General features: G+C 33.3%; 1 protein-coding gene across 1 annotated transcript in view; it reads left to right on the top strand.

Annotated features, from left to right (window-relative positions):
- The first annotated feature begins 8,212 nt into the window (after positions 1 to 8,212).
- The window catches only part of LOC139513035 (WD repeat-containing protein 46-like), a 32,798-nt gene continuing 24,941 nt past the window's right edge, over positions 8,213 to 16,069 (top strand). The window contains exons 1-3 of the mRNA XM_071301122.1: positions 8,213 to 8,341; positions 12,983 to 13,159; positions 14,907 to 14,984. Coding sequence (XP_071157223.1) covers positions 8,261 to 8,341; positions 12,983 to 13,159; positions 14,907 to 14,984 — 336 coding nt within the window. The 5' untranslated portion in view covers positions 8,213 to 8,260. The remainder of the gene's footprint in view (positions 8,342 to 12,982; positions 13,160 to 14,906; positions 14,985 to 16,069) is intronic.

Below are 16,069 nucleotides of genomic sequence, written 5' to 3' on the forward strand. Positions count from 1 at the left end.
TTAATCCACCATTTTCTGCATTTGAAAATGCCTGTACCAAGTCAGGAATATGACAGTTCTTGTCCATTCGTTTTTGATGCGTTTTGTTATTTGTTTTATTTTGCCATGTGATTATGGACTTTTCGAATTGATTTTCCTCTAAGTTCAGTATTTTTGTGATTTTACTTTTTATAGTATTACTCTCTGTCCAGTCTCGATTGATTCGTTTTTAAAAGCATTCAATTGTTGGAGAAGAGAAATATCGTATCCCCTTCTATGCTGGGTAGAATCTTGATAAGATCAATGATAGGAATTGAACACGTACAAGAACAAATTAATATGGCAGATATATATAATCTTTTTTATGCAAAATATGTCTCAGATTTACTCAATGGTAAGTAATGAAGAGGTATTATTTTATGTATTGTGGTCAATAAGTACTCACAATATTTTAGGAAAAACAAAGTATAGACATTGACAAACGTGAAATATGAATATTCTTAACCAGACCAAGAAAAACAACTTCCGTACGTTTTGCTTATTCCAATGTTTCGTCATTGTTTGTAAAAGTGTAATGAATAGCGTCAAAGGTATTTCAACTTGATCAAACTATAAATATCTTTTTCATTGGTGTGTGTTGGTAAAATTCGAAATAACAATATGTTCACGAAGTTTTTTTCAATAAAAAACTACGATAAACCAACATGGCGTAAAAAGGAGAGAGACGTATGTGTATGGTTTCAAAATAATACATATTTTAAAACTAAAAGGAAGAACGGGGAAATCTTGTTTCTGTATCTTTCAATTGAAATACATCGGAACAAATACAATTAAAATGTAGTAGACATAAAAAGAAATCATTCATTGAAAAACGTATGTCTGCTGTATATTTGAGGTATATGTTTGGTTTCAGAGTAACATATGAAGAATTCCTAAATATTGAGACAAAAATTAAAAAGACAGAAGCAAACATCCTAACAAACTACATTAAATATTTATATATGTTTCGAGTTTTGAAATAATTACTTACCTACTATATCAGATATTTACAGCAGGGATTATTTATGTAAAATAGTCATATCTTTGTGATTTGTGGCTTGTAATAGATACATTTCTTGCTTTAATACAATTGCCGTTATTCAAAATTATACCAATCTTGAAATGCTTGACGAAGAACATTTTCATTAAAATGATAAGGCAATTTCTAGTAGAGTAAAGTTGGTTATTAAAATACCTTGCATAATTGCCCAAAACAAAATGATATGCGTCATTCTGGGACATAATTGTTGCGGGTTTTTTTTCTCAGATTTTACACTTATCAATAGGATGTCGTTATTCTTACTTTATTTCAAATGGTTGTTTTCTATCATGGTTTAAGCCAGGTTTTAATTATACAGGTCCTTGGGTCTTTGATGGATTTCTAACAGAAAAGAGATTTAGTATATTTGTTGATTGATTCGTGAATATGTTACATTAATTGTGCAAGATTTGTAATTTATCAAGTAGTTACTTTTTGATAAATAATATCTCTAGATCTATTATTTTAATTCTAATTTTAAATATCCTACACTTAAAAAAACAGTAAAAACTAGTTTTCAATAATCAAAAATACAGGTTAGAACATTATTCGAAAAGAAATTTTGAAAAATAATGATTTAGTAGCACATTAAAAGGGAAAAAGTTAAGATGGTTAAATGTAGGTTGATAAATCGGTAGACAAGTAAAATAAAGCACCATGAACACTTTTATTCTATTCTGATACAATACTATAAGCAAACTTACATATTTCTCCAGACCATGATATCAGGAAATCACGGCTGCATATGCCAGTGTGAGCTTTTCTTTTTGTTTACGTTTATATATCCATGTATAAATAATCGAACATCTTTATCACATCTGACAAACGAATTTTTCTTTCTTTTGAAATAATAGGATTAAATTGGAGGATCGTAAATAGACAAAGAAAAGACAAGGTATGTATCTATTATAACATGTGTTGTTTACTTCTGTTTGGTTTCAGAAAATGCCTGTACGTATAATCCTATTATGATTTAAAAAGATACTGTCAAAACTATTAATCTCTTCTTTAGAATGTTGCAGTCTTGTACAAAATAAATTCACTTTTCTTTTAAACCAGATGATAGGTAATATTTCTATCTTATTTTTTTTTTTTTAAGTACAACTTGGAGAAGAACAAATGAAACTGTCAGCAGTAAAAGTTCTCAAGCAATATGTTTATAGAAATAAATAAGCTTGTAGCTTTCAATACAGAGTTAAGGAAATAAAAACGTCTTTGGAACAACAACTTGGCATATAACAACGCTTTTGCATTTTATTCAGTGATATGCAAGAATATTTTTTTTTCATAAACAATATCTCCATTATTTTAATTCTGATTTTTAAATTCAAATTCAGTAAAAACTAGTTTTCATTATTTGAAAATAAGACAAACAACAGCATACAAAACACAAAATATAGAAAATAAGACTGAGTAACACGAATCCCACCAAAAACCGTCGACGATCTCCGGTGTTACGGAAGGGTTAGTTGATCTTGCTACTCATCTGACACTCATCCTGTTGCTCGTGTAATTACAAACCATGTGATAAGTCTTATTCGTTAGTTTAAATTCGGGGAATTGAAGGGCGGGATTCTGTTTACGACGATTGGAACATATCCGTCTTCATCTAAGAAACAGATATCCCGTAGCGGTCAAACTCATCTCTTTTGGTGTAAAGTTTTGTTCTCAAACAGCCCTCAATGTCAATGTATATAGGTAACTCAAGATATAAAGCACACTTAACTATATCTGTTGTTTCCTTTATTTTAAGTTCGATAGGGTATATGCATTCAACGTAGTCACCAAAGTTATTTAGTGAAAGGACATCATCTTTATAGCGAGAAGTGACGTTAAAGGATAATGCTAGCTTTTTTTCGTTCTCCTAAAGTCCGCATCATATAAATAAAAGAACTACAATGTTACATAAAGTTCAAATATGGGATTCGGAAACAAGTTTGGATAAACTTATATAAATCCGTCTCCCTAAATTTTAAGTTTAGTTCAACTTGGGACTATCTTACTTATATATCATGTCCCAGGTTTAACTATGAAAGTGTACTTGGACTGTGTTATTATAGAAAATCATTTATCTTATGGAAAATCTTTAGAAATGTAAGTTGATATTTTCGGAAGCCCATAGGGGATCTTAAAAAATAATGTTATAGCGTTATCTCAATATATATCGTTATTTCGATAAAAAAAAAATCGTGATATCGATATAAATCGACATACTTATATCGTTATCTCTATATTTATACATCGTTAAATCGATATAAGTTAAAATTCCAAAGATCTTTTAGAGTACATACAATCTAACTCTCTTTCATCTTGTAATATTATTAAAACATTTGACTTTTCTACACTTTACACAAGTATTCCACATTCCAAACTAAAAGACAAATTGAAAGAGTTGGTATTGCTTTGTTTCATAAAAAAGAATGGCCAACGTAGATACAAGTATCATCTTGTCTTAGGGAGGGATAAATCCTACTTTGTAAAGGATCACTCTGATTCTAACAAAACATTCTCTGAAAATGACATCATCAAGATGCTTGATTTGTTGATTGACAACATATTTGTTACGTTCGGAGGACGTGTTTTTTCAACAGACTGTCGGCATTCCAATGGGAACAAATTGTGCCCCTCTTCTTGTCGACTTGTTTCTTTATTATTATGAGATTGACTTCATACAGGAACTTCTTAGGAAGAAAGATAAGAAGTTAGCAATATCCTTTAACTCTACTTTCCGCTATATAGATGATGTTCTTTCACTAAATAATTCAAAATTTGGTGACCATGTTAAACGCATATATTCCATCGAACTAGAGATAAAGGATACAACAGATACAGTTAAGTCGGCCTCATATCTTAGATCACTATCTATTAAAATGCAAAATATTTAATGTACCTCGCCAAAGACACATTCACAACCTACAGATTCCAATCAAAATTTCTACTAATGTCTTACTTTTTGGCTCCGATAGACTCACAGTAGAACAAAACATACTGATATTTAAAGCTGTGCAAAACTTTATTATAAGTAGCAATCGATTCACATCCACAATCAAATAATTCTAATTACTCACTCCTCCCCTATATAAAAAATATTGTTTCATTCTTTAATAACACTCTCATTTTTCTAAAAACACCTTTCACCCCCTTCCTTTGCTATATATTTTTTTCTTATGAATATTCCTTTTGTTATTGTAATCATTGACTGTATTTTGTTACATAATTATTCGTTTGCTATTCAGCATGTGTTCATAGCTTGTAATTTTATTTTCGAATTTAGGGAGACGGATTTATATAAGAGCACTGCTCTTGTTTCCCAATCGCATTTATTGAATCTTTTGTATATTTCGTATTTATCTCTTTACCCTTGTAGCTATATATATAATGATTTCTTTAATAAAATATGATTACAGGGGGGGGGGGGAGAAAAAAAGACTGGTATTTTTCGCAAATACCCCTCAAGAACATGATATAAATACCCAGGCGGCGTTAAAAAATTAACGATATTCATTTGATAACAGTAAATTGGTGGAAAATACACTGTCTATCAACCAATCAAAACCTAGGATTCTTACATAAGGTGTAATTATACAGTTTATCTAACTATGTATAGAAGAAATAAATAGTCTGAAACCAAGGAACATCAGACTTGTAAAACATCCAGGGCAACACACACTCCTGTACCTTAGTCTTCTACTTCTAACAAATTCTTCTGATATAGAATAAAACCCTGGTCCCAGGGCTCCAAAATACCCTTGTCAGGTCTGTTACAAAGCAGTTACTTGGAAGGACAGAGAAGTAGCATGCGATGATTGCAGCAAATGGTACCATGCAGAATGCATGCACATGTCAACTCCTGTATATAATGCTTTAGCAAGCTCAAATATTTCATGGCACTGCGTCACTTGTGACATGCCAAATTTGTCATCCATATCATTCAGCTTATTTGAGTCCTTTATGGTGAATACGTCAAACAGTTTTGAACATTTATCTGACTCAAATGTAACCGCGAGTCCAAGTCCACCAGTATACACCTCGTCTCCAATAAAAACAAATAAAACAGATAGGAACAACTACCAAAAACCAAAGAACACAAAAGTACTAGTTGTCAACTTCCAGAGTATTAAAAAAAAGAACTTTGCAACTAATTAGACTTAGCAAATCCAAATATACTGATAGGAACAGAGACTTGGCTACGTAATGACATCAGTAGCTCTGAGATCTGGGGGAGTTCTTGTAGCAGTAAAATCAGACTACATCAGTGAGGTGGTATACATTGAAAATGACACTGAGTCGATATTTATTAAAATATCACTTCATAACAACAAATCTCTCATCATTAGTAGTATTTACAGACCACCTAGCAGTGACATTAACTACATGGAGAAAAATAAACTTACAGTTGACAACTTGATAAGAAAAAACAGATCATCAGTTGTTTGGCTTGGGGTGATAAATCTACCCGATATATGCTGGAAAACACAATCTATCACGGACCATCAGAATCCAATAAGAATAAACAGTACTTTCCTCGACCTAGTACAAGACAACCACCTGGAACAGATAGTCACTTTTCCAACAAGAAAAAACCACACGTTAGAGCTATTTCTAACAAATCGACCTTCATTAGTGAATCGATGCGAGCCATTACCAGGCATTGGTGACCATGACATTGTATACATCGACACTGATATAACAGCTAAAATCAACAAACAACATAAAGAGAAAAATATTTATTTGGAATAAGGCGGATGCCAAGGAACAAGTTGAAAAGGCTATGAAATTAAATACAGACTTTAAGGCCCCCCTCTTTAAGGAGAAATTTAACCTGGAGCAATGTGGAAATTTATTAAAACCAGCTTACTTACCATACTTTAACAAACAGTACCATAAAAAATGTCATCCTCAAGATTCAATCAACCCTGGATCAACCAGAAAATTAAAAAACTCACAAGACAGAAAAAGAGAAGAAAATCTAATCTTGACAGATACCATCGATTAAAAGCCGCAACACAGAAAGAATGTAGGAAGGCTTATAGAGACTACATTAACGACATCATTAATCCTGAATTATCAGCAAACCCTAAAAGATTCTGGGGATTTATTAAAAGTAAGAAATGCGAATCTGTTGGAGTTTCACCTCTCAAAGATACAGATGGACTCACTTACTCAGAAAGCAAAAAGAAGGCAAACATTCTGAATGGCCAATTTTCATCTGTATTCAACACCAGTGAGGATATCAAAACCATACCGAATAAAGGAAAGAGTCCGCATCCAACAATGAACAAAATACATGTAACTGAAAATGGCGTACAAAAACTGCTAAGCAACTTGAACATCCACAAAGCAGCTGGTCCAGATGAGATCCCGACAAGACTTCTCAAAGAGCTTGCACCATACCTAGCAGAAACATTTACCACTTTCTTTCAAGCATCAATAAATCAAGGCACCATACCACCTGAATGGAAAGAAGCCTTTGTTGTTCCAATTTTCAAGAAAGGAGATAAATCACGTGCCAGTAACCACCGTCCAGTTTCATTGACTGTTGTCACATGCAAGATCCTAGAGCACATAATAAGCAGTAGTATTGCAAAACCTCTTGATATCCACGGCATCCTAAACGACGCTCAACATGGATTCAGAAAGAACCGTTCCTGCGAGTCACAACTTATCCTTACAATACAGGACCTGGCTAAAAACATAGATCTCGGTGAACAAATTGACCTTATCTTGCTTGATTTTTCCAAGGCATTCGATAAAGTCCCTGACGAGAGACTTTTGTACAAAGCAGAGTACTATGGTATAAGAGGGTCAACACTCCAATGGATCAGGGACTTCCTCAGCTCCAGAAATCAGAGAGTCGTTGTGGATGGTAAAACATCTCACTGCACCAGTCCAATCAGGGGTACCACAGGGGAGAGTACTTGGACCACTCATGTTCCTTCTATTCATCAACGACCTACCAGACTATGTTCAGTCATCAAAAGTCCGTCTATTTGCTGATGACTGCGCACTGTACAGAAGGATCCAAAATGATGCAGACTCGCAGTTACTACAAGAAGACATGAACAACTTTCTCAGATGGGAATCTGATTGGCAAATGGAATTCCATCCCATCAAATGCCAACTGCTACGCATTACCAACAAGCGCAAACCACATCTAACAAGCTACAACACTCATGGGCACAATTTAGAACTGGTTGACTCAGCAAAATATCTAGGCGTCACAATCCACAAAACTATTAATTGGAACACCCACATAGAGAGTATAGCTAAAAAGGCTAATTCAACCAGGGCCTTCATCCAAAGAAATCTTCAGCACTGTCCCCAACAAACAAAAGCTGTATGCTACACAACGCTAGTAAGACCATTGCTTGAGTATGCATGCTCAGTCTGGGACCCGTTCACCAACCTAAACATACAGAAATTAGAAAGTGTGCAAAGAAGATCAGCCCGGTTTGTATTGAACAACTACCAACAAACCAGCAGTGTAACATCAATGCTAAAAACTCTACAGTGGTAACCACTAGCCGAGAGGAGGGACAACTGCAAAGCAGTAATGATGTACAGGATAGTAAATGGCCTCGTAGCAATACCAACGCTAGAGCTACACACTACTAACATCATCCGTAGCAAGAGGACACACAACACGATTTCTCGTACCGTATGCCAGAACCTCAACTTACAGGCATTCCTTCTTCCCAGACAGCACAAGGATATGGAACAGCCTCCCACAACCTTTGGTGGACAGTACCTCACTAGATGCTTTCAAGCAGGGGGTACTGAGCTGCAGTATCCCTTAATCGCACCATCAGACTGTTTTTAACTTGCACCTGTATATATTTTCTTGCACCTTTGTTTTCACACCCAGCATAGGCAATAGTGCGATAATACTCAATTGGAGGACTGCACTGTATAAAAAATTTGGAAGAAGAAGAAGAAGAAATATAAATTGGATTTGAGCCTGTAAGCTGAATTCAATAAAATAAGATAATAATACAAACACAAATATCAATAACAGACAACCTGAAATTGAATTACAAATAATAATTAAAATAAGTCTTTATTGGCACAAACTATCTGATACATTTGATATTATTATTATTAATGGGCCAAGTTTGTTATATGTCAAGTTTGCAATGTGCCGAGTTTGCACTGTGCCGAGTTTGTAAAATGCCGATATGACTTGCTTTGAATATCCGGCATGACATGCGCAAAGTAAAGGAAGTACCACATGGAAATTGTAAACAAATTGAAAAAAGCGAGAATATGGAAAAAATCCCAGAAAAGGTATTTTTTTATGGGGTTTATCGAAATGTGTAAACAGTGAACTTCCGAGAATTCAAATGGGTAGATCTGTCAGTATGGAGATTTATTTTAATGGGAACATGCTTTAGTTTTGTATTTTGTATGTTTACAAAATAAATTTACAGCTTTCTCAGGTTGGGAACAAACCCCCTGGATGGTGATTATACCTGTATAGAGGGATAATCCTTCTTTAGAGGGATAAAATTATCCCTCTATAGAGGGGTATTTTCGTTTGCACTGGATTTAAAGCAAATTAGGGCAGAATGGCATTTTCTAGTTATATTGGCTATAATCTCTAGCATTATATGCATCAACATATGCACTTTACTAAAAATTGGGATAACCAGTTTTCTGCTAAAGTGACAAAACTTGCAATCTATTGTATACCTATCTGAACACCTGATCAACAACAAAAGGAATAGTTGACCTTTAAATTTCATGTTAAATCTAAACAATAGAAATTCTGTTCAGTGAGGCATAAGTGAGTAGAATTTACCTGATCATCACAGCTTTCAATCATGGTGAACAATAGATTTTATATTTAGTCAGATAAGCATCAAACTGGGCATGTACATATTAAATTAAGTACATCAATTGGTGCATCAACTGTTCCAGGTTACTGCCATAATAAGTAGAGAATGCCATTCTGCCCTATTTTGATTTAAATCCAGTCTAAACAAAAATACCCCTCTACAGAGGGATAAATTTACCCCTCTATAGAAGGATTATCCCTCTATACAGGTATAATCACCATATAGAGGGTTTGTTCCCAACCTGTTTCTCTTACATAGTCTTACATAGTCTGTAACTGAACGCTGGATCACTCCACTATGCTCAGATGTTCAGTTTTTTGCTGACTTGTTTCGGTTCCGGTTCCTGTGTCAGCTTTTGCTCTATAGTTATATTTCATTTCACTATTTGTCCAATATTTATCTAGGCGGCTTTCAAATGTCTGAATAGTTGGTGCATTTACAACGCTGCTGGGTAAGCTGTTCCATATTGGTGCAATTCGTTGTGTTAAGAAGTTGGATCTTATGTTTTTGTTGCATCTTTGGATAGTCAGTTTTTTGTTGTGTCCTCTAGTAGCAGAAGTGGTGTTATATGTGAGTAGGTTAGGTAACGCTTCGTCATATATTCCGATGTTAATTTGTAAGCTTCTATCATATCACCTCTCATTCGTCTGTATTTAAGTGTTGGTAATTTAAGCTTCTTCAACCGTTGTTCATACTCTAGATCTTTCAATGTTGGTATCAATTTTGTTGCTCGCCTTTGAACATTTTCAAGTGCTGTTATATCTTTAACTTTGAATGGGCTCCATATAGCATTGGCATATTCGAGGTTTGGTCTTGCTAGTGCTTTATAAAGTAATAAGAACATTTCCTCATTGAGGCAGGTAAATGTCCTTCTAATTAGTCCCATAATACTATTGGCTTTATTTATTTTTTCATTCATATGTTGTTCGAAATTTTCTGTACATTTAATTTTATCGATGGTGGTTCCCTTGTTTAGTTGTAATTAACGATAGATGTAAACTGTCTTAATTCAGATTCGCAGATCACCAACTACAGGAGATCCAAAAACTGATTTATTTCAAAAAGCTTTATTGGGGTTAAGGTTCTACATAACAAACGGACAAATATGGCTGTATTTACATGCCAAAAATACTCTGAGTACAGACTTACCTGTGAAGATGGAAAAGTTTTAATGCCTGGCATCCACTAGATATAATAAAGTTAAATGCATTTTGTGTTTCAGAAAGATAAAATTTCTTTTGGATTTTGATGGGCATTTTTTTTCCTTCATGCAAAAGGTCTGAAAATTAACTAAGTTGTGGTACAGTGTACAACGATGAGATGCTCCCTCAGGTAAAAAACCGGTTTGTATTGGTTTGATTGTCCTTAATTGCGGTCCTACTAAAAAGCGCTCGGGAGCGCCCGGGAAAAGAAAAAGCGCCCAGGGAAAAGAAAAAGCGCCCGGAGAAGGAAAACTAGCGTCCGGAGAAGAAAATTAGCGCCCGGGAGAAGAAAATAATAATATTTTATAACAATTTTTTTTTCCTTAAAAAATAACTAATCATTGCTTGTTTTGTCCTTAATATAAATGGGGATATGTACGATGCTACATCTAAAGTGTTGTTGCACTTTTACATTTTAGATTTCAAAATTGTATATAAGTAAATAAATATAAATAAGAGTATATAGAAGAATCATGAAAGACATTGTCCTCGATCAAAATGTATATTTTGTTATTTAAAAATAATCGGTGCCTGAGGTCTAATATTTTCGCAACTGCATGGTGAACACTTTTTTATATAGATGCTGAGATAGATTAATTATATCATTTTATAAAACTAAAACTGCTTCAACATGTTCAATGGCTATGCTTATCAGGGTTTTAATGCTTAGACTTAAATTTAAACCAAACACCTGTTTTTTACCCCCTTGTTTTAACTACGGTACATGTATAGTACTGCTTTTTTTCATGTGCTGATTTATTATGTGTACCTCTTTTAATTTTTGATTAAATTAATATTTATCTGTGAAATTTGGGTTGTCTTATACATTTTTCATTTTGATATCGTTTTTGAAAAACATGTCTTTTGATGTCTTACATTTTATAAATCTTCCGCATAAACTGTGATCCATTGTTATCAATCTTTCGAAAAGTATTCATATATCATGTATTATTGTTAAAATTGAAATATTCATACTTGTTTTTGTGCTTTATTACAAATGTCTATTATTTGAATTTGCAAATTAATTGTCTAAAATAAAAAAATAAATCAATTTTCATATCTTAACAAATTTGTCTCATGCCAATAAAATATCTATATACAATGTATTTTCCCCGGGCGGGGCGCTTTTTCTTCACCCGGGCGCTCCCGGGCGCATTTTAGTAGGACCCCTTAATTGACATGGACAAGAGGTATCTTCACAACTACAGGTGAGATAAAGAGTTCATCTGAGTCAGTGAGTGGACAGTATCAAAGTAATTCATGTGTCTGTTTATATTTACACCTTCTGCAGAAAGGAAAAAAATGCCCAGCAAAAACCAAAAAAGATTTTATCTTTCTTTAACACAAAATGCATTTAACTTTTATATATCTAGTGGATGCTAGGCATTAAAACTTTCCAAACAGCACAGGTAAGTCTGTACACAGAGTAGTTTTTGAGGTGAAAATACGGCCATATTTGTCCATTTGTTATGATGAACCTTAATAAGCTATTAGCCAATTCCCGTCAAATTTATTGATGCTGTTATAAGAAATCCATCTCTAGTTGTCTCCCTTATGAGGGACATTAATTTTTATTTACAATGGGGAGCTAGCAGAAAGAGCAAATTTACCTGTGTAATGTGAGTGATCTTTAAGGTTTTCAAATCTTTTAATTACATTAATTTGTTGTTAAGCTAAATACTTTTGTCATCAGAAATTGTTTTTCGTGAAAAACTAGTTGAACCGCTAATATACCACTTTCAATATGCTATGCTTTGCATTAGCAAAAGCCAATTTTGTCCGGTATGGAACCAGTCTACGATTCACAAAGCGAAGTAATTCGTTTAAAAGGTGTGTAATAGCAGAATCAAATTGGTAATTGGCAAATGGACTATTGTCATGGGAAACACTCACACTATGTGAAAAGAGGTGCGAAAAAATACCATAAGGACATTCAAACTCATATGTAGAAAATAAACAGACAACTCCATAGCTAAAAAGAAAAAGACCAAAAGCGAACAAAAGGACACAAAACACAACTTAGAAATCTAAGGAATAAGCAACACAAACAACACCAAAAACTGGGGACGATTTCAGGTGCTTTGAAAGGGTGTACAAATAAGCTGATCCTGCCCCACATGTTGCATTGCCCAGTCCGGTTGCTCATGTTATTACAAAACTGGAATTATAGAATAACTAATCGAAGAATTCAAATAGAGAAAAATATTTATCTAGTGACCGAACAACACATTAATTGACGAATACGCGTAGCGCATGAGTTAACTATCAGTGTTGTTCAGTCACGAGTTGAATATTTTTCGATATTTGAATTCTTTAATTAGTTATTCTTTTATTACATTGGCAAATGGCTTTTTTTAAAGAAATTAATGTAAAACATGTAAGGAACTATGTCTTTTTTCTACGCATTCACAATTTGTTTTGATCCCCTATTATGGACGTCTTGACAACACCTATTGTTGTATGACGTCAGAGAGTGAAATAACCACGTTTATTTTAACCACGATTATTTCATATGTGAAATTATCGGTTTTTATTTAACTGGGAAAATAATGTAATTCATTGCTACCAATGTAATAAATAAGTCTTAACTTGTTTAGTCTCATTCAGGGAAAAGGTACAGGATTAGTTATGACATTAGAAACATATGAGGGAAGTAATGCCCTTTTGTTGTAAATCAACATTTTAAAATTATCTTCAAAATGGTGTATAACATGCCTTCTTCTGTTGTTGAAATCATTCCTAGTGGTCCTTCAAAGTTGGCAATCTGTAAATTATTTGGACTTCTCACAGCAAAATTGCAATGTTTATCTTGCAGTGAACGATTATAATTCAGTCAAAAAGACTTATCATTTCTAAGTTTTTTATGTTTATATGAAAAAAATTTACAGGTCAATAAAGAGAAATCAAAAAACAAAAATGCATCACGATACTTTCAACCACAAGAGGAAGTTTATAACATTAATGACAAAACTTTGAAAAAATTCAAGAGTGCATATTGGAGAAAGAAACAGGATGGGAAAACAAGAAAGAAAAATGATGAATGGGCAGTGAAAAGGCTTAGAAAAGTAAGTTAATATAATAGAGACAATGAGACAACTACCAAGTTCAAATGAAGTGGATATACATGTAAGCAATTATAATTTTATTTTAAAGAAAAATTAAGCTCACCTGCCTCAATTTGTCATGTGAAATGAAGCCATGGATTTGTATATATATATAACAAGTCAAAAAGGGTACAACATCACCATTAAATAACTATATAATGAACAATCGTTGACTATTTATTCAGTCATTTTATAAATATATATGTATATATATATATTGCTTTTACATCTAACTCTCTTTGTGGGCACTTTAATTTTATACTAATGGATCCAGAAACATGCCTGTTTTAAACACTGGTGTCAAATGTGTCCTTTGATAATGCCAGGCAGGGGCAGATCTAGCCATTTTAAAAAGGGGGGGTCCTAACCCAGGACAAAGGAGGGGTTCCAACTACATGTCCTCATTCAAAAACATTGTAAAAATAAACTGACAACGCCATGGCTAAAAAGAAAAAGAAAACAATAGTACACAAAACACAACATAGAAGACTAAAAACTGTGCAACAGGAACCCAACCAAAAACTGGGGGGATCTCAGGTGCTCTGGAAGGGTAAGCAGATATTGCTCCACATGTGACACCTGTTGTGTTGCTTATGTTAATACTAACTGGTAATAAGTATCTATTAGAGATACAAGTGCATTTATCACAAATACTTGATGGGATATTTGCCTAACACAGAGAAAGTTTTCAGTATCGTTTAGTACATTTCTCTAACAACCTGTTGTTTATTCTACTTCAGAAAACCAATGAATGATCAATGAGTTGGAGTATGAAGTGAATGAATAATGCAAATCTGTTGGACAGTAAAAGACAACCATGACAACATAACAATAACTGACTCATAAACAGGCTAACAAACAAAACAAACAACACATAATCAAGATAGCCTGACTCATTTCTGAACATTATATGGTGGGAGGTAAACCTGTTGTGTGTGCAAACCTCTCTCTTTACTTGAATATATGTCATAAATTGACTGGTACATTTTAACATTTTAAAACATGCAATATTAAAAATACATGAACAGTTTGACCTCTAACTTTATAAAGGAAATAGAAGACATCACATAATTAGGAAAACAGTGTCAAAATGTGCTTGCTACTGGTTAAGGAGAGCCTATGTCCACAGCTACAAATAATTTTGTTGCTGTAAAAAACATTTTCGTTGATTAATTTGACATGCTCAGATTCAGATGCCAAGGCTATTAATGTATGTTAGTGTACATGTAATATTCAAACTTATGGAGCTATATCTTGACTAAGATGAGCAGGTGCTGACACAAAATACAAACCTCTTATCCATTCAAACATATGTTATTCCTTATATCAAGCTCTAAACAATTAAAAAACATAATTTATACCTTCAGTAATTTCAAAACAGCCAACAAACAGGACCTACACTATTGCCTCGACCTCGAATTATACTACATGTATGTCTTGCTTATAAGAAGAAAGGACTGTAAGATATGAAGTAAACAAAAAAGCACAACAAAAAAAAAGAGATAAAAAGCATCAAGAATAAAAGAAAAATGAACATACATTTGTACATATAAGTATGTGTACTGGTATACTAAATGTCTAGCTATTAATGGAACAGAGTTTAGACCATTTGTAAATAGAGCATCAAAAGTTTACTGAAAAGGATAACATTAGTATAGCATTGCATTGTGTCTCTTTTTCTGACTTGACATTTTTGTATTTTTTCAAGGTTGATAAATTCCCAGGGGATGCTCCTGTTTCAAAAGAAAAAATAAAGAAATACAAAAGAGGAAGTGATATGGAAGCGGTAAGATCTTTTTTATAGAGTTGAGTAATTTAACCTGTGTTTTTCAAAAGTTAAAACAAAAGTCATGTTGTGCTATTATTTTTACTCATATTGTGTCAAAACATGTTTTTTGTTTAATTTTTATGCATGTGTCACTATCTTAAATACATTTGTGTACATGGTAAGCGACAGGTTAAATCAAAATCAGAACTGTTGATTGTGTAGCATAAATAATCTATTCAGATATCGATGTAACCTGTATTTGTAGGGAAAATGTAGAGTGTAATAAATTGAACTAAAACTGTATTGTTGCTGGGATATCTTTATTTCAAGCCTCTGCTTTACCTTGTCTCACAAGTTAAAGAAATAAATAGGGATTCCACAACTACAACAAGTGTATTACTATATTTCTCCACTCGAGACAGTTAAATTTTAATATTTAAAGCGTGAGGCTTGCCTAGCTTTTTAAATAATTAAAATTTAACTGTTGAGAGCGGAGAAATATCGTAACACACAAGTTACAGTGGTGGAATCTGTTTCTCTAATGATTTTTATCCTTCCTTTTCGAAGATTTGAGAAAAGTTGTGTTCTTTTGATGTGATGTCATCAGGCATGGTCGCCTTTTTTCATGACGCCACAATAAGAAAATTCAGAAGAAAACCAATTTCAACCAATCATTTGCCGAGAACAGATTTTTCGCTAGTGAGGAGAAATATTTTTCTCACACTGGTCAGGAAATGTGAAAACAGCACAAAAATTAGAGAATACTCCATCTAAAATTATGGACAAACACATACACATATAACTCCATTTCAAAATATTTCTTAGATTTGTTCAATTGGCTTATACATGTACATTGCAGTAAGCTTTACTCCTCAGTACTCACATTGTCGACAAGTGCATTAGTTTGTTATAATAACTATCATGACTGTAAATATAAGAACATAATGCAGTTATTATTAAACTATGTAGAGTATATTTTGGTAATAAATCTTGTTTTAATTTTTATACTGAGTAACTCAACTTCATATCTGTGTATCTTATGGAAAGAGAAATGTGTTAAATATCCTTATATTTTGTAAAGGTTAGCACCAAGAAAAAAGTAG

This window comes from Mytilus edulis, chromosome 2 (genome assembly GCF_963676685.1).
Source record: "Mytilus edulis chromosome 2, xbMytEdul2.2, whole genome shotgun sequence".
NCBI classification, from domain to species: Eukaryota; Metazoa; Mollusca; class Bivalvia; order Mytilida; family Mytilidae; genus Mytilus; species Mytilus edulis.